The following is a 20,675-nucleotide window of genomic DNA, read 5'->3' as shown; positions in this document are numbered from 1 at the left end:
CCACTCCAGTATTCTTACCTGGAGAATCCCATGGACAGAGGAGCCTGACAGGCTACAGTTCATGGGATCGCACAGAGTTGGACACAACTAATGCAGTTTCACTTTCACAGATTCTTAAGGTCCACCTAGGGTCTATTAGCTAAGAAGCTCTAACTACCTAGGAATCTGATTCTTAATGGGTACACTCTAGGAGAGGCAATTTCTATTTCTCTGCTTTAGGACAGAGGTACTTATGCTCCCAGTCACCAACAGTACTGGGGGCTTCCCAGGTGGTTCAGTGGCAAAGAATCTGCAGGAGACATAGGAGATGCTGGTTTGATCCCTGGGTTGAAAAGATCCCTTGGAGGAGGAAATGGCAACCCATTCCAGTATTCTTGCCTGGAAAATTCCCATGGACAGAGGAGCCTGGCAGGCTATAGGGTTGCAGAGTCGGGCATGACTGGACACAGAGCAATTAGTACTGACTGTTGCTAAATGAGTTGAGTTACTCTCCTGGAATTTCCAATTGCTGAAGTGAGCTTCTTTGCCCAAGGCTGAGTCTTTTCTCCTGTCTCCCACCCGAGAATACCTTTCACCCAATTACTGATTGATATGAAGGGAGAAGGGGTATTAACAAAAGTATGGTCCCTTTGTCTAAATCTAGGACAACTCTGGAGGGCCATTCCATTTCTAGAAACTTTGATGGATAGGCTGAAGCCTTAGATGCAACTGCATCTTTTTTTTTTTTTGCAACTGCATCCTAAACAACTTTTTCTCTGTACACTCCTGTTTCTCACACTATCTTGTTTGTTTTTTCTCTCTCTCTCAAAAAACAGACTCAATGCAAAACATGGTCCACTGGAGAAGGCAATGGCAAACCACTTCAGTATTCTTGCCTTGAGAGCCCCATGAACAGTATGAAAAGGCAAAAAGACTCAATAACCATCTGGGAAATAAAAACAAATTAATTTCAAAGAATTTATGCTGAGGAACTGGATGAAAAACACTGTAAATAGATACTGTTCTGGGTAAGTTCTTAGTTGCTCAGTCGTGTCCAACTCTGTGCAACCCCATGGACTGTAGCCCGCTAGACTCCTCTGTCCATGGGATTTTCCAAACAAGAATATTGGAGTGGTTGCCATTTCCTCCTCCAGGGGATCTTCCTGACACAGGGATTGAAGCTGTATCTCTTGTCTCCTGAATTGGCAGGCAGGTTCTTTAGCACTAGCGCCACCTGGGAAGCCCATAAAAAATGTTATTGGAACACATCAATTTGTTTACATACAGCCTATGGATGCTTTTGTGCTACAATAGCAGGGTTAAGTAGTCACATGACAGACCATATGGCCAGGAAAGTCTGCCTTGTATACTATCTAGCTCTTTACATTAAAAGATTGCCAACCTCTAGTATAGCACCAAGTGACATTTATCAGCAAATTACTGGGACTAGAACCATCACTATGTTGGTGTTGAGTGGCAGGAATGTTCAATGGCTATAGTGTGTTGTTCTTTCATGTAACTGTATGAAGTTAATGAAGGATTCTTAGGAAGTAAATAATAAAAAGAATTGGGAAATAAGATGAATTTGAGGGATAAGTGGTAAAATGAATTAATTACTATTAAAGCTCCTCAAACCATGAAATGTTATTAGATGCCCCAACCCACTTTTTGAAAAAAGCAACATTTATTGTCCTTTTCTGATCATAAAAGCAATACATAATTAAGGTACTTGGAAAATACAAAAAAATGTATACAGAATATAAATCGGTCATATTCCCACGAGTAGAGATAATCATGTTTTAACATTTTTGTTTTTACAAAATCGGTATTATCTTACAAAATGGTTGTATTTTTAAATCTAACACATCTTCAACAGCCTCATATTCTCTAGGAACATTTTGTTTAATGGGTAATTATAGTCCATTGTTTGGAAATACCATAATTCATTTAATTATTACCCACATTATTAAATCTTAAATTAGGTTAAGATTTTGTTATTTGTAAATAATGTTATAACAAACTTGCCTATGACGTCTCTGAAATGTATGTTTTTTTCCCCCACTATGATAGATTACTATAGTAAAACAACTTCTGTCTAAATTGGGGCTGTTTTCAGGAACAAAGCAGAAAAAGAAGATTCAAGAAAGACAAAGTCATGTTAATTGAGACTGTCTCTCTCATTTTTCTAAATTCCCAACCATACCAACTCTAGAGATTTCTGCCTTCTGATTAACATTAAATGACCTCTATTGTTGACTAACAATGTTCATTTTTCTATATACCCCATTCTTAAATCCATACCCTTACAATCAAAATAAAACATTGTTTTGTTTGAATTCCCCCTTCCCTTAGAAAAAAAGGCAATAATCTTATCAAAAATATTTTATTTACAAAAAAATTCAATTATACTATACATCCTATGCTGGAAATACATTGAATAATTGCTAAAATAAATACAGGCAATTAATTCAATCTTTTATAAGAATGAGAGAATCTGAATGTTATCAAGCTTAACTTAGAACATAAATAATTAAAAAGGCAAACTCAAGTTTTAATCTCATTTAATGGCATGGTCTGTTTGTTTCCCACAAGCTCTCCAATCAGTGAGAGTCTATGTTGTAGAAGTTATGTACCTTTTTGTACTCTGAAGGTAGAATGTGCAGTTTTTTCTTAGGCAGGATGGATGGACTATAGATGTCTGCATTAAAAGGAAGCAGAAAGTTAGGAAGAACATGGTCGAATACTTCTCCACATTTCTGCTTCATCACAATGCTTTCCATGAAATTCTACATGTCTTTTTTTTAATATGGGTCTACACAGCACCAGCTACAAGGTCATGCCAAAAGTCAAACTGGATAACTGAGGCCCCAGAGTAGCTAAATTAATCAGGCTGAGGGTACCTGATCCTTCAAATTTTTTATGTATCAATTATTCTTGATATAACTATTAAACCTTGATATCATGTCTACTCTGTAGACACATTTATATAGGCCAAGAACAGAAGAGGTGAAGTAATTATCTGTATAATTCAGAAAATATCTTCCCTAGAAAGCTAAAGAGGACACCCGGAGCTTGATTCTGCTGGTTTTGAATTTATATGCTTTATCCTTATACTTTATCCCATTCACCCATATAAACCTCATACTGAAATGCAAAGTAAACTAACAAGCTGGAAAAAAAAAGGGCGGGGGGAGGTAAAGTATGTTCCACATATAGGTAGAATCCAGTGAATACAGGTCACAGAACAAAAGATGAACTGAATTGTATTTGTCCAAATTATACAGATAATTTTTCCCACATTGCTCTTAGCCTGGGAAAATACTGTGAGAATGTCCAAAGACTATCTTTGATACCCAGATTTTGTCCACGGCTGGATGCCTAGTATTTTCTTTCAAGAATTAACATTCCCTTTTTCAATCTTTTGAAAAAATTGCACTTTCCTACCCCTTTGGCCTTGATTTTCAACGACTTCTTTGTACAGTATGAATTTCTACTCTCTAAGTGTGACAGGTGTATTGGCCTTTTTTAAAAGAAATTTTTTAAAAAGTTAAAACATTTAAAGTTCACTTTTTCACAGAAATAACTATTCAATTTTAAAGGTAGAGAGAGAGAAATATTTTATTCTTTCTATCATGAACAATGTCAACCAAGTTTCACATTTTGGGTAGAAATCTTTTTAAGTAGGAATTTTTTAAGAACTTATTTTATTAAAAAAAAAAAGGAAAAACAGGTGTATTTTGGCAGAGAAGTAAAATATAAAATATGCAAAATTTGTTTTAAAATTGGCATACAAAAATTTTAAAACACAGTACAATTATATAAAAATACAGCACAGCCAACGGCCTGTAAAATTTCCTTTGGCATTTCATTTGGTAGAATTAAACAGAAAAATCATTCTAAAAAAAAAAAAATTAGCTATCAACACAGTCCATAAGTTAGGTTGTATATGTTGAAAGAACTTTTCCTTGAGTTTCCAAAATCCTTTTCTTCCATGATAACCCACATAAAGCATGGCTAGTGAGGTATATAGGGCAAAACACTGTTAGGCGGATGTACAGTAAGGAAAAAGTGCATACACAAAGAATCTTCCCATTTTCATAGAAATATCAGGTTAAATCTGAGTTGTTCTTCTTGATGTATCATTTTCCTTTGGCAGAATTAAAATAAACCCATACAAATGTCTTTGTTCAAGTCCCAGCAGCAGCGATATGTCTCCTTTGGTGGCGTTATATGACGCCACAATACCATACAGTCCCTAGAGGAGCTAAGGTTTTGTTGTGTCTGCAACTGCAAACATCAAACGTAAGATCATACATCAAGCACCATGTCGTACTGTTGTCCCTTCTTCCGCCTGCCACATTTATTGATGAGAACCACATACAGTGTCAAAAGCATGACCCAATAGCATGCATAGAGCAACGTTCCAACAATTAAAACTGTCTGTTTGGATTCTGAGAATGGCTTTTTAGATTCCTTATAAATGGTGAAAATCACACCACCCAGGAGGATTGTAAACCAAACGGATACGGGAATGAGTCCGATGAAATTAACAACAATGGTTTTCCTTCCAGATGTGCCCCACCCAGCTTTGTTTATTGTTGCAATTGCAAACATCTTGGCGGGAAGTAAACTTGACATGTATAGCACTGAGTAGAGGGACATGAAGACCATGACAATGTTTCCTCTAAGGCAGCTGGCGAAAGATGACTTTATGAGACCCACTAACTGGACAGTTAACAAGAAGAGGAGGATGTTCCAAATTTTACCCCTGTAGAAGAGCTGGATTACCGTGGCAATGAGAAAGAAAGGGAAGAACCCAGTGATGACGGCTTCATAGGTCATCCACAAGTGGTGTTTATGAAACCACATCGCATTGTACAGCCACTCTCGGAAGTAGGACTTGCTCCAGCGGGTCTGCTGGTTTAACCATCTGAGATATTCTATAGGTGTTTCAGTAAGGCACTTGGATCGAGCTGTGTATTTCGTTGCATAGCCCAGACTCAGCACTCGGTTCGTTAGATGCCTGTCATCTCCAAAACTACATTGGCTGCCCATAAATTCTTGATTGTACCAGTCTTCTACAAATTCATGCAGTAAGGAGTTTCTGTACATTCCCAGAGGTCCACTAATGCACTGGACACATCCAAAATAAGACTGGCAGGCCCTTTCTATGTTAAAAGCCATCCAGTATCTCACACTGCTGAGGAAGGAGATCCAGGAATCATACTTGTTTAAAATCTGCAAGAAAAATAAAAGTAATTAAATAAAGGTAAGTCCCTGATGCAAAGAACTGACTCATTGAAAAAGACTCTGATGTTAGAAAAGATTGAAGTTGTGAGGATAAAGAATGACAGAGGATGAGATGGCTGGATGGCATCACTGATTCAATGGACCTGTTTTTTTTTTTTTTTTTTTGGACCTAAGTTTGAGCAAGCTCCGGGAGTTGGTGATGGACAGGGAAACCTGGCATGCTGCAGTCCATGGGGTCTCAAAGAGTTGGACACGACTGAGCGACTAAACTGAAGCCCCAGCTAAAAATACCAACAAAATCTGCACTATTGTGAGGTTACTACCTAGAGTCATGTTTGATTTTTTTATCCTTCTATTTTGATTTCTTTCCTTTTTAACATGATTTTCCTTTATTTTCTTCGTGTATTACTAGATTAACTTGATAAGTGGTATGTATGTGTTAAGACTCGTTAAAAATAACTTTTTTCTACTTACTTCATCACTCCCTGTACTCCTTCGTTATGTTTTCTTTCTCTTGTTGTAACATTGGGATTTTTTTAGGATTGAGTTCTCAGCCTTTAAATTATTCTGTCACTTTCTTACCATCCAATATTTGAAGGTTTTTAAGTCCCATCTTCTTCTCTTTCCTACTCATCCAACTCTATTATTCTCCTTCCTCTCCAATTTTAGCAATGCTAGTGATGAAGGGGTTTTCTCTGGCTTCACCTCAAAACTGGAATCCTGAAATAAGGCTCTACATACAGGCTACTAAAATTATTAGCTTTGGGGGAGGGGCAATATTTCTTAATTCTCTCCTCTGTCTCAATTTTGTTCCATTTTCATCTGGATTTTATATGCTTCCTTATAATCACCAGGGTATTCCTTTGTCCTTCTAGTTCATTTTCTTTGCCTTCACTGGTACCGAGCATATCAATATGGATTATACATCAACATAATACCTACATTTAAAGTCGAAAGTTCATGTGCTTCTCACTTTTTCCTAAAATCTAACTGTATTTTTGCAAAGGATTCACTTTAATCTTCATATATTTTAACATATTGTTTTCTCATCCATAAATATTAATCACCTTCGTTAATATTGCTTTCACGTATTGTTTCTCTATTGATGGCAAATAACGGGAAATAATAACTGGAAAATCCACTTCTCTTTGACTTTCTCTCTAGTGTAAATTTGAATTGCAGTTTCTCTTTTTTACTTTAGTTTTTCCGATTTGGATTTTTTGACCAGTCATATATTGCTCAGCTTTTAAATATAGAGGTATATGGTATAGTAATAAAAACCACCCACAGCCATACGTCCATTTCTTAATCCTTGCACTAAATTCCAACATCATTTTACCAGAAAATTAAGCTGTGGCTTAAAAAGATACAGCAGAAATTACACACTTACATTATATTTTATGTTAACTTATCAGCTACTACATACATGTGTTACGACCCACAGTTAAGCAAAGAAATCATAAATTACTTCAATTTAGACAGTAGAAGAGGTAGTACAGTGGGTACAAGACACATTCTAAAGTGTCTAGTCTCCAGAAACAATACCTGGCACACAGTTTGGTGTATAATAAATATATATTCAAAAAATCAATGACAAAAGTTGCTACTAAAAGTGACTCATGGAAAACATAAAGCCATACATACCTGAACATCTCCCCCAACACCTCCAACCATGGGATCTTCTTCTAAAACTTTTACCATCTCCACAGATGATGCTGGGTCAAGCATGGTGTCTGAATCACAAACCTGAAAAGAAAGTAAGTAATGAGTTAAAGAAAATAAGACAATGAGCATGCTCCATGTAGTCAAAATTGGACATATATATATATTATGCCTTCAGCCTATTGTCACAAGGCCTCAATAAGCAAGTATCATCTGAATGTGAGTTTGTTATATGATGGCTAATACAAAGAACTTGCAAACTCAGTATTTAAGCTAATAATATTGCTGAGAAGAACAAATGAAGTGATGACCTAGGCATGTCATGAAACATGGTCAGGTTTTCCTGGTTCACCATGGATGTACTCAATTTTGGCAATGAAAGTCTCATATCCCTGGTAACACCTTGGGTTTCCGGGTCTTGGAAAACATCTTGGATTGGTCACCATAAATGTCTCTCTCTCTCTTTTTAATTGCCTTAAATCAAGCTTTTAGATATCTTATTCCTCAGGTCTGAATGATGATGGAAAACTCCTATGGCAGTATTGAAAAAGAGGTATGTTTAACAGTAATTATTTTTCTCTATTTTAATATGGTAATTAAGACAGGAAGGTGTCTTCTAAGGTGGGTTGTATAACTCTGAAACAAGATGTCCATTTGACCTGGACTTAGCAGATGACATTCCATCAGAAAGGAAACTAGCTTGATGGTCAGACGACCTTTTTATTTTAAGAGTATTAAGTATTCATCTAGCTCTTTATATACAAAAGTAGATGAACCGTGAACTTCCAGATGTTCAAGCTGGTTTTAGAAAAGGCAGAGGAACCAGAGAACAAATTGCCAACATCCGATGGATCATCGAAAAAGCAAGAGAGTTCCAGAAAAACATCTATTTCTGCTTTATTGATTATGCCAAAGCCTTTGACTGTGTGGATCACAATAAACTGTGGAAAATTATGAAAGAGATGGGAATATCAGACCACCTGACCCGCCTCTTGAGAAACCTATACGCAGGTCAGAAAGCAACAGTTAGAACTGGACATGGAACAACAGACTGGTTCCAAATAAGAAAAGGAGTACATCAAGGCTGTATATTGTCACCCTGCTTATTTAACTTCTATGCAGAGTGCATCATGAGAAATGCTGGGCTGGAGGAAGCACAGGCTGGAATCACGATTGCCGGGAGAAATATCAATAACCTCAGATATGCAGATGACACCACCTTTATGGCAGAAAGTGAAGAAGAACTAAAGGGTCTCTTGATGAAAATAAAACAGGAGAGTGAAAAATTTGGCTTAAAGCTCAACATTCAGAAAACTAAGATCATGGCATCCAGTCCCATCACTTCATGGCAAATAGATGGGGAAACAGTGGAAACAGTGACTGACTTTATTTTTCTGGGTTCCAAAATCACTGCAGATTGTGATTGCAGCCATGAATTAAAAGATGCTTACTCCTTGGAAGGAAAGTTATGACCAACCTAGATAGCATATTGAAAAGCAGAGACATTACTTTGTCAGTAAAGGTCCATCTAGTCAAGGCATTGGTTTTTTCAGTTGTCATGTATGGATGTGAGAGTTGGACTATAAAGAAAGCTGAGCACTGAAGAATTGATGCTTTTGAACTGTGGTGTTGGAAAAGACTCTTGAGAGTCCCTTGGACTGCAAGGGGATCCAACCAGTCCATCCTAAAGGAAATCAGTCCTGAATATTCATTGGAAGGACTGATGCTGAAGCTGAAACTCCAATACTTTGGCCACCTGATGAAAAGAGCTGACTCATTTGAAAAGACCCTGATGCTGGGAAAGATTGAGGGTAGGAGGAGAAGGGGATGACAGAGGATGAGATGGTTGGATGGAATCACCGACTCAATGGACATGAGTTTGGGTGAACTCCGCGAGTTGGTGATGGACAGGGAGGCCTGGTGTGCTGCGGTTCATGGGGTCGCAAAAAGACAGACATGACTGAGCAACTGAACTGACTGAGATGTAAATTATCTTAAGCTTTTCTGTAAGTGCTAATTGTTATTTTGAAAAACGAACTTTATACAAGCAAAAAAAAAAAAAGCAAACCAATTTTGAAAGCAAACCAATTACAACTTCAAGAAAACTTTTAGAATTTGTCTATACCCAAGAATGGCTCACAGAAGATTCTACTGGAGGCCAAAGGTGCAGGGTTACAAATAGTACGTTTCTTTCCAAGCTGATTTATGAACTTACTGAAAAATGAAACAGAAGAATAAAGGAGATATGAAGCCAAAATATTACCTATATACTCATAAAGTTGATATGGAAAATAGGGCTCATATCAATGCAGTAGCCAGTTTTATAATTATGTTCCCCAGAATTACTAATGTATCAATTCTGAACAGCACCTAAGTGGGACCAGTCTCCTCCTGAAGACACAGTTAATGGCCCTTTGAAAGGTATGGCTGCTTCGGAGTAGCCCACTCCCAGAAGAAAGAAGGAACTAGGCTACCCCTTACACCTTCCATACTCCCCGACCAGATTAAGTCAGTTCTCATAGGGAGGAATTAGGTGTGTTATACCTGTGGATGGAGATTCTTCCACAGGATCAAAGAAAATCAGAAGTAGGAAAAGAGCTGTCACTTCTGTACTTCTAATTATATTAATAACGTCATATCTTTTTCTGGAGGACTCAGCCAGGCCCAAGAAGACATTCTGTGATCAAACTTGACACACCATGAACCAGTATCATATCCCCACACAAGCAATAAAAGACATGATTGGCAGAGACCGGAGTGTTAGCTGCAGTTCCGTCGTTTTTCTCTGTCGTCTGGCTACATCTATTAATTTAATCAAGACTTAGCCTAGTTATATCAAAAGCCAGTATTTTTACAGTTCTCTGAACTGGTTTATAAAAAATAGTAGGAATCTGATATACCAGTTGTGAATGAAAAAATATGAAAACAATTTTTAGAAGCATGAACTCTTGAGTTAACTGGAGAAGGAAATGGCAACTCACTCCAGTATTCTGCCTGGGAAATCCCACGGACAGAGGGGCCTGGCAGGCTACAGTTCATGGGGTCCAAAGGATCAGACATGACTGAGCAACTGAGCATGCACACACTTCTGAGGTCAAAGGGATTTTCTATGTGTATATTGTAGGAGACCCTCACATATATAACTAGGAAATCTCAAAATTTTTTAAAATGTATGTTGCTTAATTTTACTAATAGATTTTTCTGAAAAAATTAATGTATATTAATAACAAATAATGTTGGTGAAAACAGCAATTTAAATGTATTATTGAAATTTATAATTTAAGGAGTATATAGGGTATCCAAAATTACAGAAATGAAATCACCTCTCTAAAGTCAATTAGCTATATGAAAGTTAATTTCTGAATTTTTATATTACTGTCCCTATTTAGAAACATGCATTTTCTAAATAACTTCATGCCCCTTTTGGGTGAGTAGGGATGCATTCTATTTCAGTCCAGCATGGTCTGACTTATTTTAGAGGAGGAAAAAATAGACAGCAGCTAGGCATTAGTGTTCCATTAAAAAAAACAGAATTTTGCTAATACTTGGACTTGTATCCAAGCATCCAAAACCTCAGAAACCTAGACGAATTCTTCCAATAGCAATGTTTTTCCGCTCTCTTGCCTTGTTTATCACTGTTTTGTAAATACACGGTTATAAGCCTGGCAGGCCAGTCACTAGGGTAGTAAAAAGTGAAGGCAGAAGTTCAACCCAACTTTCAACCTCTCAGCATCCAGAGCTTATGGCCACACCCACCTCTATTGACTCAAGATGGGAAAGGTAAAACCAGAAAGCTAAAATAAGACTAAAAACAACAGGAAGGGGGCAATCTAGAATTAATGTTTAGGTAACTCCTCCTGCTTGTGAGCAGAAACAGGCTAAGGGAACTGCCTCTCTGAAATGACCAAATTGGAACCAAACTTCTGAGGTTCTGCATATTTAAGCTGGGCCTACCCCTCCCAATTTCCAACAGCAAAGTGCCAGAAGTTCTCTGAGAGAGATTGTTCACATGGTGAATTTAACTGTCAGAAGGGAAAGCTCTCAGAAATCCCTTGGGAGGGTTTGTTATAGTGGGATTAAAGAGTTCTTTATAGAAGTTCAATGTCTGGATGTTATTTGGTGATAGAATGCCAACTAGAAAACCACCATCTACGACAGTCTGTGAAAGCAAGTATGTTCATGGACATAATAGTATTGATTTGTTTGTGTGTAAAGGCTTTAACTCTAGCCCTTCTTGAAACTAGTCTAGGAGAAACAGGATTTCTAGCTCTCTCTCCACCAATAAGTGTATAACCTCACAGTGGTTGGCTGTTTAGCTCTGGGCTAGAAGCTGTGGGGGAAAATACACCAGTTCATGAAGAGCTTAACTTCACACTGGGGAAAACCACAGGACATGATCTGCACACAGGAAACTGAGAACAAATCAAACTGTCTTTCTGTCCACCCTGAATGAATCATTCTAATTTGTTTAAATTGCATGATCACCAGTCATAATATTTCTCACTGGGAGATATGGAAACAAGGCAGTCACCAAATTTTGATAAAATGAATGGAAAATACGAAGAAAGAAGATGTTATGGGGCAGAACCAGCCGCCTCAGTCATAACCACAGAATCATCAGTTAAAGTGGGTAAGGCCATGGCTCCCCCTCCATCAGTGCTCAAGCCAAGAGTTAGGGCTGCCCCTTTCTGCATGTCTACAACAGGAGTTGGCAAACTAAGGACTAAGAATCAAGTCAGCCTTGCCACCTGTTTTGGGATGGTCTATGAGATAAATGATCTTTATCTTTTTAAATAGTTGAAGAAAATTAAAAAAAAATTGTGACACATGGAAATTATATGAAATTCAAATTTCAGTGTCCATAAATAAAGATTTATTGGAACTCAGTCACCCACATTTACTTTCTTATTATCTACAACTGCTTTCACACTAAAACAGCTAAGCTGAACAGTTACAACACAGACCATATGGTGTGCAAAGCCGAAATTTACTATCAGGTGTTTTACAAGCAAACTTCACCAACCCTGGGCCTCCAATAATTGGTTGCAGGAGGAGAGTTCTCTGTCATAAAAATTTTTTTAAAAGTTGAGATAAAATATGTTCTAAGCCACAATTTTAATTCTAGTAGATTTTTAAAAAAGATCTCCTCCATCTCCACATGTTATAATTAGTAAGAGTAACTGCATAAAAAGTATAAAATATTAATAAACTAGATCTTCTTCTCTAGCCAAGATTTGCCTATTATAAGAGCAAATATCTTCAGAATCAAGAAGCCTCAATTAAGTAGTGAGTCCTATATCTCACTTCTACAATTTTCAGTAAGTCATAGTGGAGTAAGACACCAAATAGAAAAGTACCTTGTAATTACAAAGGATCATAGAGAAGTATACCATTCATTGTTCATTGTTCAGACACCAAGTCGTGTCTGACTCTGCGACTCCATGAACTACAACACGCCAGGCTTCCCTGTCCTTCACTATCTCCCGGAATTTGCTCAAACTCATTTGTACAGGATAACCACCTTTATGTTTTTATACTGTAAGTAAACCCACACCTCAAAGAGCATGGCAATCTTTACCACAGATAGATAACTCGACAGAGAATCTCTAAAAGGAACATGAAAATTGATTACATATTAAGAATCTCTTATCACAGTGAACAAATTTAAATGTGTCTGGAATTATCTATAATAGTTATAGACTATCATTGTCTAGTCATAACTTATCAGACTATAAATCCACTCTAGCTTACCTCACTTATCATTAATCTACCTCACCATAGTTTAAAGAAAACTATTCTGTTACATGTTCTATCAAATGTCTTTCAAATCCTGACTCAGGTCTAAAACGCCAAGTTCCCCATGTTTCTCCTTTTTAAAAAAACATATTTCCTTTCAGACTGACTGGTGGATTCTCCATATCTGTCTGCTCCAAACCACTTCAAAGGGCCCTGAGAGCTACGCAGCAAGAGGAAGTCTTAATTTTTTAGGCTGCCTGAGGAAACAAGGTTGAAAATAAATCCAGACCCCTACTGTTGCTACTGCCTTCATCCTCTGTCTGCTTAGAAGGCACAACCCTTTCTTAACCTTGACCTTCATCTTAACTTGGATGCAGCGAGACTATTTATTGCTAATATGTTTGAAATTTACCTTTGGTCAGGATCCCACTACTACTTTCCCTTTGACAACTTAACCACATAGTAAATGGAAAGACCCTCCTACCCTGTTTCCCTCAGGCTATTGCCTGAAAGAGAAGTCAGCCAGAATTCTGAAATTCCCCAATAGCTATTCACTAGCAAACACAAGCCAGTGCTAGGCCCCTAAACAACGTCAGAGCAAACATACTACTGCAAAGAAAGTGTCAAGCAAAACCTTGGAATCAGACAAACTGGAGTCTCAATCCACCACTGAGCAGTTATATTTACTTGCAGTAGCTTTGTAGCCTTAAACTCCTTACCTTACCTTACTTTTGTAAGTCTCCATTTCACAGTTGAAAAATATGGATAAGTCAATCCACTTAGAGTTTGTTGTAATGGAGAATAAACTAGATACTGTATGTGTAGCACTTATAAGGGCTAGCTCAGAGTAAATGCTCAATAAAAAGAAGTGATAAATTGGGACTTCCCTGGAGTTCTACTGGTTAAGAATCTTCATTCATTGCAATGCTGGGGACATAGGTTCTATCTTTGGTCGGGGAACTGAGGTCCCAGAGCCACCAACAAAAATCCTGCATGCTGTAGCTGAGACCTAATGCAGCCAAATAAAGAAATATTTTTTAAAAAATGGAGTGATCAAAACCAGAAGCAAAAAGGAAGAACACTAGTCCAACAAAGGGAAGAGTCCTTATCATTACTGTAAATAAACCAAAACTCACTCAGAGAGCAGAAACTAATGCCTAATCCAACATCCAACAAATTTAAGTTAAACAAGGTGGATTATTGAGCAGGCACCATTAAGTCCTTAGATTGGGCTGTCTGCTAGGGAAAAAGATTAGAGAGCAGTTTATGGCAGACTGTGAGTGGCAAAAACAAAATCATAAAATCTAATAATTTTAGGACTGAAAAGATCATTTGAAATTAATCTATGAAACCAATCCAGGAAAAAATAAATGCCCTCAGAAAAGAAACTTTCTTTTGGGAGAGGGACAGGGGCATGGGTAGGATTATTCTTTCTTATGCTAATTTGGTTTACAGTAAAAGATCTCAATATAGCCAATAGGAAGCCTCTAAATCACAGACACCTAAACAATTTGGTTGTTATTTGTTGCTCTTTGGTAGAATATGTTACCCAAATTGTTATAAAATATTTGCTTTCAGGTGAAATATTTAAGGTGAAAAATGAGTCATTTGGTTATTCTCTTTTCTTTTTCAGGAAAGTTAATACACGAGTAAAAGTTAAAACAGTGCAAAAGCAAAGGTGACAAGCTAGCTGGAAAATGAGAAACCAAATGTTGTCACCTCTAAGACTTAAGCCAGGAAACACCCTTTATTACAAGTGGTTGGAATTCCCATTCTAAAGAAGGGAAGCAGGAAATTGCATAATAGTGGCCTTAAATAAGAGTCTACATACAAGAACCTGACTTTGGGGAAAAGCATAGATTAAAAATGAAAAGAAAAGTCTAATGATATACTCTTGCAAAGCATAGGTAGGTTGCTAGGAAATTAAGACAGCCCTAAACTGGAGTCTTGAGCTGTAAGTGATCTCAGAAATCATCTGTTGTACAAGTTGAGGCCTGTAGCAAGTAATCAGTTAAATCAAGAATTCAGATTTCCCCATTCTTATGTCAATGTGCTCTTAATTTCATCCTCTAAAATGAAGAACATAAAGTTGCATTAACATTCTCAATAAGGTCCAACAGAAATTTTCAGAAAATAGGAACCAATCAAATGTTATACTCCAGTCAATTCTCATTATCCACGGTAGTTATGTACTACAAAGTTTCCATGAACAATGAATTAGCATACATCAGAAAATTGCTTCCAGCAGAAGTACAGAAGAGTTAGGTTCCTCAAAGCCTCTGGTCACAGCAGTTTTGCCTAGTGATCAATACCTAACCTTGTTTTATTTGTGTTTATTTGGGTCACCTTATTTAATATATATTGTTGATTCGTTCACATTGAGCTCATGTCCAACAGCACTGTAACTCAGTTGGTGATCTTAGTTTCCTGACCAGAGACTGAACTTGTGCACTTGGTAGTGAAAAATGAGGAGTCCTAACCACTGGACTGCCAGGAAATTCCGGCAAACAGCCTTTGTTCAGAACACTAGTCAGCACTTTACTTTAGGACCATTTAAATAGCTACATCACCAATAAAAAGCTTAAAAATATGAAAAGCATGTTATTAAATAGACTAAAGAAGTTGCTTGTTTATAGTGTAAAAGTTGAAACAAAAAGACCAAGCATAATCTTGTTTGACCTGAGTTGGAAATATTTACATCAGGTGACTCACTTTTTTTGCCACTTTGAGCATGTCTGTTAACAATCACAAAAGCACTGCAACTATTGATATTGGGGTAATAAATACATTTTTACTCATTAGGCTAATTTGCAAACACCAAACCCATGAACAATTAGGGTCAACTCTACTATCAGGAATGATTTAATCTTCCTTTCTCCTTCTCAGAAGAATGTTGGATAGCAAGGGTACTGCCATATAGTACCTATATGATTTAGGTATAGGTAAATCATATAGTACCTAAATCGCTTCCTATAATCTTCCCTTTGGGAAAATATTGATACTTATTGTATATTTTTAACCTGGGAAATTTTTAATAGGGACATCAGATGATACTGTTTTTTATTTTTTTTTTTCTTTCCTTTGTCACATAGACTGGTAGCCCCTTATGTGGTAACATATTCAGTGAAAAGAGATGATTATCAAATCTAGATGTCAAATTAAAATAAGGAAAAATAGAAAAGTATATGCTGAAAAATATTAAATTTTATAATCTATACATGGGTCAGGTATTTGCTTCAGATGATTTTTCTTTTTCATTGAAGTATAGCTTATTTACAGTGTTTCAGGTATACCACAAAGTGACTCAGTTATAAATATATACCTATATATTCTTTCCAGGTTCTTTTCCATTATAGATTATTATAACATGTTGAATATAGTTCCCTATGCTATACAGTAGGTCTTTATTATCTTTTATATATAATAGCTCATCTATTCATCCCAAATTCCTAATTTCTGCCATCTCTGTTGCAGATGATTTTAGTTCTGCTTTTTGCACTTTTCTACATCTTTGAAAGTTTTTCCAGAAAATACATTGATTGAAAATTAAGAAAATCTTCTTTATTCTCCTTTTTTCTCATTCCCTATATATTATTTTCTCTGTTATTTTTCTTCTGCTGCTTTTCTATCTTCTCATCTCTGGAAGCAGCCACTAGCATCACAGATGAATTTCCTACCACGCTGGGCTTGTCTTAGACTAAAGCTTCCCTAAATATTCCATGTTGGCACTTATTATTTGAGTGGCTACAAGGCTGAAAAAGTAATTATTATAGAAGGCTAGACATAGAGGGGAGAGATATAAAGAGGTGATAACTGATAAAGCCTTGTTCTTAAAGAGACCAGAGAGAGCCAACCCAGAAAGCTCAGAAATGCAGGTAGAAAGGTTAACCTTGAGATGGGGGTGAGGCTGGGGACCCTTGGAACTGTAAGCAGAAGACAGTCAGATCTTGACAGCCTTCAGAGCCCATGCTTTTGCTGTTCTCTTTTGTAGCAGGCAAAATCATCTGTTTGTAGTTAAGCAGGGAGGAGTTTGGGTAAGGCCTTGCTTGGGAGAGTGACGAAGATACGAAATAACAGACACGAGAGGAATAAGCAAGACATCTATTCAAGATCAAGTGAAAAGAGTGCTGATGAGTGCCAAGGATCCAGCTGCAACTGGAAGCCAATCATTTTGGCCATCTCTCCGCACACTTAAGCAGTGTTCTCCAGCCAGGTTAGCAAGTATGAGCAGATGGTCAATTTCTTCCCCTTGTCCCCATTCTCTCTCGTGTATTAGCACCTGAACGTTGCTTCCTTCCATCCCTAACCCACTTGAACTCCACATCCAAGTACTTGGAATGCTCAGGAGCCAAAAACCTCGACCCCCTCCCCCTTGGTCTTCCTGGGGCTTCTGCTCTGCAATTCTTGGACCCTGGGTCAGTCAGAAGAAAGGATGAGAGTACTATATTAGAGTGAATTTCACACAATTTCTGTTTTTACAGGGCACAAATGGTTAAAATAGCAAGGGAGGATGGAGCATGGCAGGATAGTTTACTGGTTTCAGAATGCCGAAAGAGTTTTTAGCCTTCTTTGAGTGCTCTGAATGGACCATAAGGCTCAGGAGGATTAGGGTCCAGTTAACAGCTGTTGCTAGGGTCAGTCTATCTGGACACATCATGCTGAAGGAAGGAAAGTTCTCAAGCCTGATTAGGGCACCAGCAAAAAGTCTATTCAAACATTTTAAACTTTGTATTATTTTTTCCTGGACAGGCCCAAGTCAAGTTGCCAAGGATACAAACAAAATTCCAAACAAAATGATGGGAGAAGGGGCTTTGGGGAAAGCAGGTTAAAAAAAGAAGAAAAACTACACAATGACGTGTTGATTAGAAAGGACAAACGTAAATTGTTTTAACTAGGATTAAAGGCAAAACATCAAAACAGATGTTTTCTCATTTTAGGGCCAGAGATTCATTCTTCAAATCTTCTGTAAGGTCCCTAGTCATCCTTTACTGTAAAAGTTTTATCTTATCCTCTCATCTGGTCGTGTATGTAAAATGTCTCGAGTTAACTAAATCAGCCTTATTTTCGAGTTTTAGAAAATAGGAGACACTTGGGGGTTGAAATCAACTCCCTAGAAGAGAGATTTTACACAGATGGTATAAACTGAAGAAATGTTTCAAGTGATTCAACTATTAGTGAAATTAACCACTGACATGTTAATTAGCAATTGAAATTATCATAATTTGCATAAGGACTACATAATATTATTAAAGCATTTGCTGTAATAGGGTATTATCTTTTATATGATTAACAGCAAATGCTTTAATAATATGAGCAATGCCATTATCAGCAACTTTGGCTAAGCCCCTTTGGATTCATAATTTGAAATAATTATTTGAAATCCATTGACAGATTGGTATCTTCTAACCAGGTAATCGAGATTTGGGAGGTGGTCCTGCTCAAGGTCAACCAGCTACTAATAACTGGGACTAAAATTTCAGTTGATTGAATTGAGTCCAGTGCTCATTCCTGACCCATTACTCAGAGACCCAGTGGGCATTACTCTGTGTTGATAAATTGCCCTAAAATATATGATGGATCTTCCAAAAACAAGGGTTTCATGTTTAAGAAGAGGAAGAGTGTCGAATATATATCTGAAGTCAGAGAATTTCTTCCTTCTCAGTATCATTGTGAACAAAGTCTAACTTAAATATCTGCAGAAAATTATGACTAGAAAACTCATAGGAGCCCTACTAATGTTCTAAAGAAGCAAGCTTCAGTGAGAACTAGGAGAGAAAAAACCCTAGCGTTAGCAGTCAGGAAATTAATGAAGAGACACAGCCTGTCTAATTTTCATGCAAACAAACACCATCACAAATGCTTTCAAAGGTCAAGTTGCAAGGAGTGAGGTAATGCTGTTTGGGGAGTGAAATAAACATGACTTAGATTTTGTTCTGAGAAGGTTGGGTTTTTTTTTCGTCTTGTTTTTGTTTTCCTTTTCCCCTTTTCTATTTCTTGGTGTCTTACTTTTGAATTTCTATACTTTCCAATTAAAATTTTCATTGCCCCCATTTTGCCTAGCTTCTGTGAAAAATATTTCATAGCCTTCCTTTGGTCCTGCAGATTTTCTCCAGCTCCTTCTGCTGGGGTACCCACTATTTTCTTACATCACTGGAGAGTTTAAGAGTGTGGAAAATGATGTTGGAATTGATTTGTCAGAACCAAGGGGGAAGAGAAGGTAACGGAGGGGAAGAGAAGGAAGGGTCTCCTGTTCAAAATAATCTTCACTTCCAACCAATCACACTGCATAAAGTAAGCATTTTCATAGATAGTTTTAACCGTTTTACAAGATTTTTTTTTTTTCTCTTTTTCAGAATGTGCTTTCAACAGTCATGCTGTTTTCAGATGAACTGAAAGAAGTACTGTGTCCAGAAGGGACAAGGATGGGCTATAGCATATGACTGGAGAAATACAAAAGATGCTTTATTTAAATGTATGTTTGTCCTGGCAGATATGGAGACCTACCTGTACATAATCCACACTTCGCCCCAGTGCTCTGAAGGCCGTGTACATGACTTCTCTTTTTCCACCCCACTTTTGCATGATGCAAATACTCTTGTTGGACAAGACCAACTGGGTGACGTGTTGCGAGCTTTCTTTGTGTGACTCATCCGTCTCACCAGGACCCTTCACGTGGTAGTTGTTCTTCCAGATATAAGTGGCTGACTTGTCCCTGCCCATGACTTCACTAAAGATGTCCATCATGTAAAGGTCATCTTCCGAGTTTCCATCTATGACCATGACAACTTTAATTCCAGGGTAGGTTAGCCTTTTCACAGATTGCAAACATTTCCGCAAATAGTCTGGATCTTCTTGATATGCAGCAATGCAAAGAGCAACAGTTTTGTTCAACTTAATGGGGGTTTCTAGAGATTTTTTCATTTTTCGGTGCTCCAAAAAGGCAAACAGGCTTTGGATGATGAGGTGTGATGCTAAAAAGGCACCATACAGTCCAAAAGAGAAATAGTAATTATCTGTTTGGATAAATTGGTAGCCAACGATATAAGCAGCTGTGATTCCAAGAAGGAGAGAGACTCCAAAAAGTGTGGTTCCAATTATTCTCAGGATACATAGAAATCTCTCACAATGCATCTGTAAAATAACCACATGATACACTTGGTTAACCACTCTTGTTCCACACTTCTTTAATTCAGGGTACCACAGGGAACACACTGGTTCCAAGTGTTCTAACCCTGAGTTTCTCACTTAACTAGCTCAGTGACTTTCTGCATCTCAGTTTAGCATCTCATTGGCAAAAGAGAGATAAGAATGTCCTTCTGGGGACTTCCCTCGTAGCCCAGTGGCTAAGGCTCTGCACTCCCAATGCAAAGCACCCAGGTTCAATCCCTGGTCGGGGAACTGATCCCACATGCCACAACTAAAACTTGATACAGCCAAATAAATGATCTGGGAAAAAAAAAAGTGTTTAAAAACAAAGAATGTCCTTTTGACACACTTCAGAGGATTCTTTCAAACATCATATGAGATGGTAGTGCATTGTACCATTGAAAACTATAATGTATGTAACAAATATATGGATGCATCATTTTTAGTACATTAGATCATTTATCTAAGGATGTACTCTGTATGTGTGGTCACAGTTAAGCATAACACCTAATTTTTTTTAGTGATCAAGGCACTCTGGCACCATCATATTCCTTCACTCATAATACTGACCACTGCAAGTTCAAAACTCATAGGCCTTGCTCAATCTCTTTTGTATCATTTTATCTCAGCTCTGATGCAAATCCCTCAGCTCACATCTTTCCCATGCAGCTAGCTGAGGCTGAACATAAAAATACGTGGATTCTATCATTCTGGCTCTTCTATCATTTAGCTTCGTGACTTTGAGCCAGTCACTTTTCCTCTCTGGGCTTCAGTCTTGAAAAATCTGTTAGGGACTTCCCTGCTGGTCCACTGGCTGACAGCCAAATAAATAATAAGAAATAAAATTTTAAAAAATTTAAATCTGTAAAATAAAGGCATTTAGACTGGATTATTTCCCAAGT

The 20,675-nt window shown here is 37.4% G+C and overlaps 1 protein-coding gene across 1 annotated transcript in view; it reads right to left on the bottom strand.

Annotated features, from left to right (window-relative positions):
• Positions 1-2,346: 2,346 nt before the first annotated feature.
• The window catches only part of LOC133042565 (hyaluronan synthase 2), a 31,065-nt gene continuing 12,736 nt past the window's right edge, over positions 2,347-20,675 (bottom strand). Inside the window, exons 2-4 of the mRNA XM_061123276.1 lie at positions 19,132-19,758; positions 6,874-6,975; positions 2,347-5,217 (exon numbers count right to left, since the gene is read on the bottom strand). Of these exons, the coding sequence (XP_060979259.1) occupies positions 4,288-5,217; positions 6,874-6,975; positions 19,132-19,758 (1,659 nt within the window). The 3' untranslated portion in view covers positions 2,347-4,287. The remainder of the gene's footprint in view (positions 5,218-6,873; positions 6,976-19,131; positions 19,759-20,675) is intronic.

The sequence above is a fragment of the Dama dama genome, chromosome 21 (assembly GCF_033118175.1).
Source record: "Dama dama isolate Ldn47 chromosome 21, ASM3311817v1, whole genome shotgun sequence".
Lineage (NCBI taxonomy): Eukaryota > Metazoa > Chordata > Mammalia > Artiodactyla > Cervidae > Dama > Dama dama.
The sequence above is the reverse complement of the archived record's forward strand: the minus strand, read 5'-3'. Positions and strand labels throughout refer to the sequence as shown.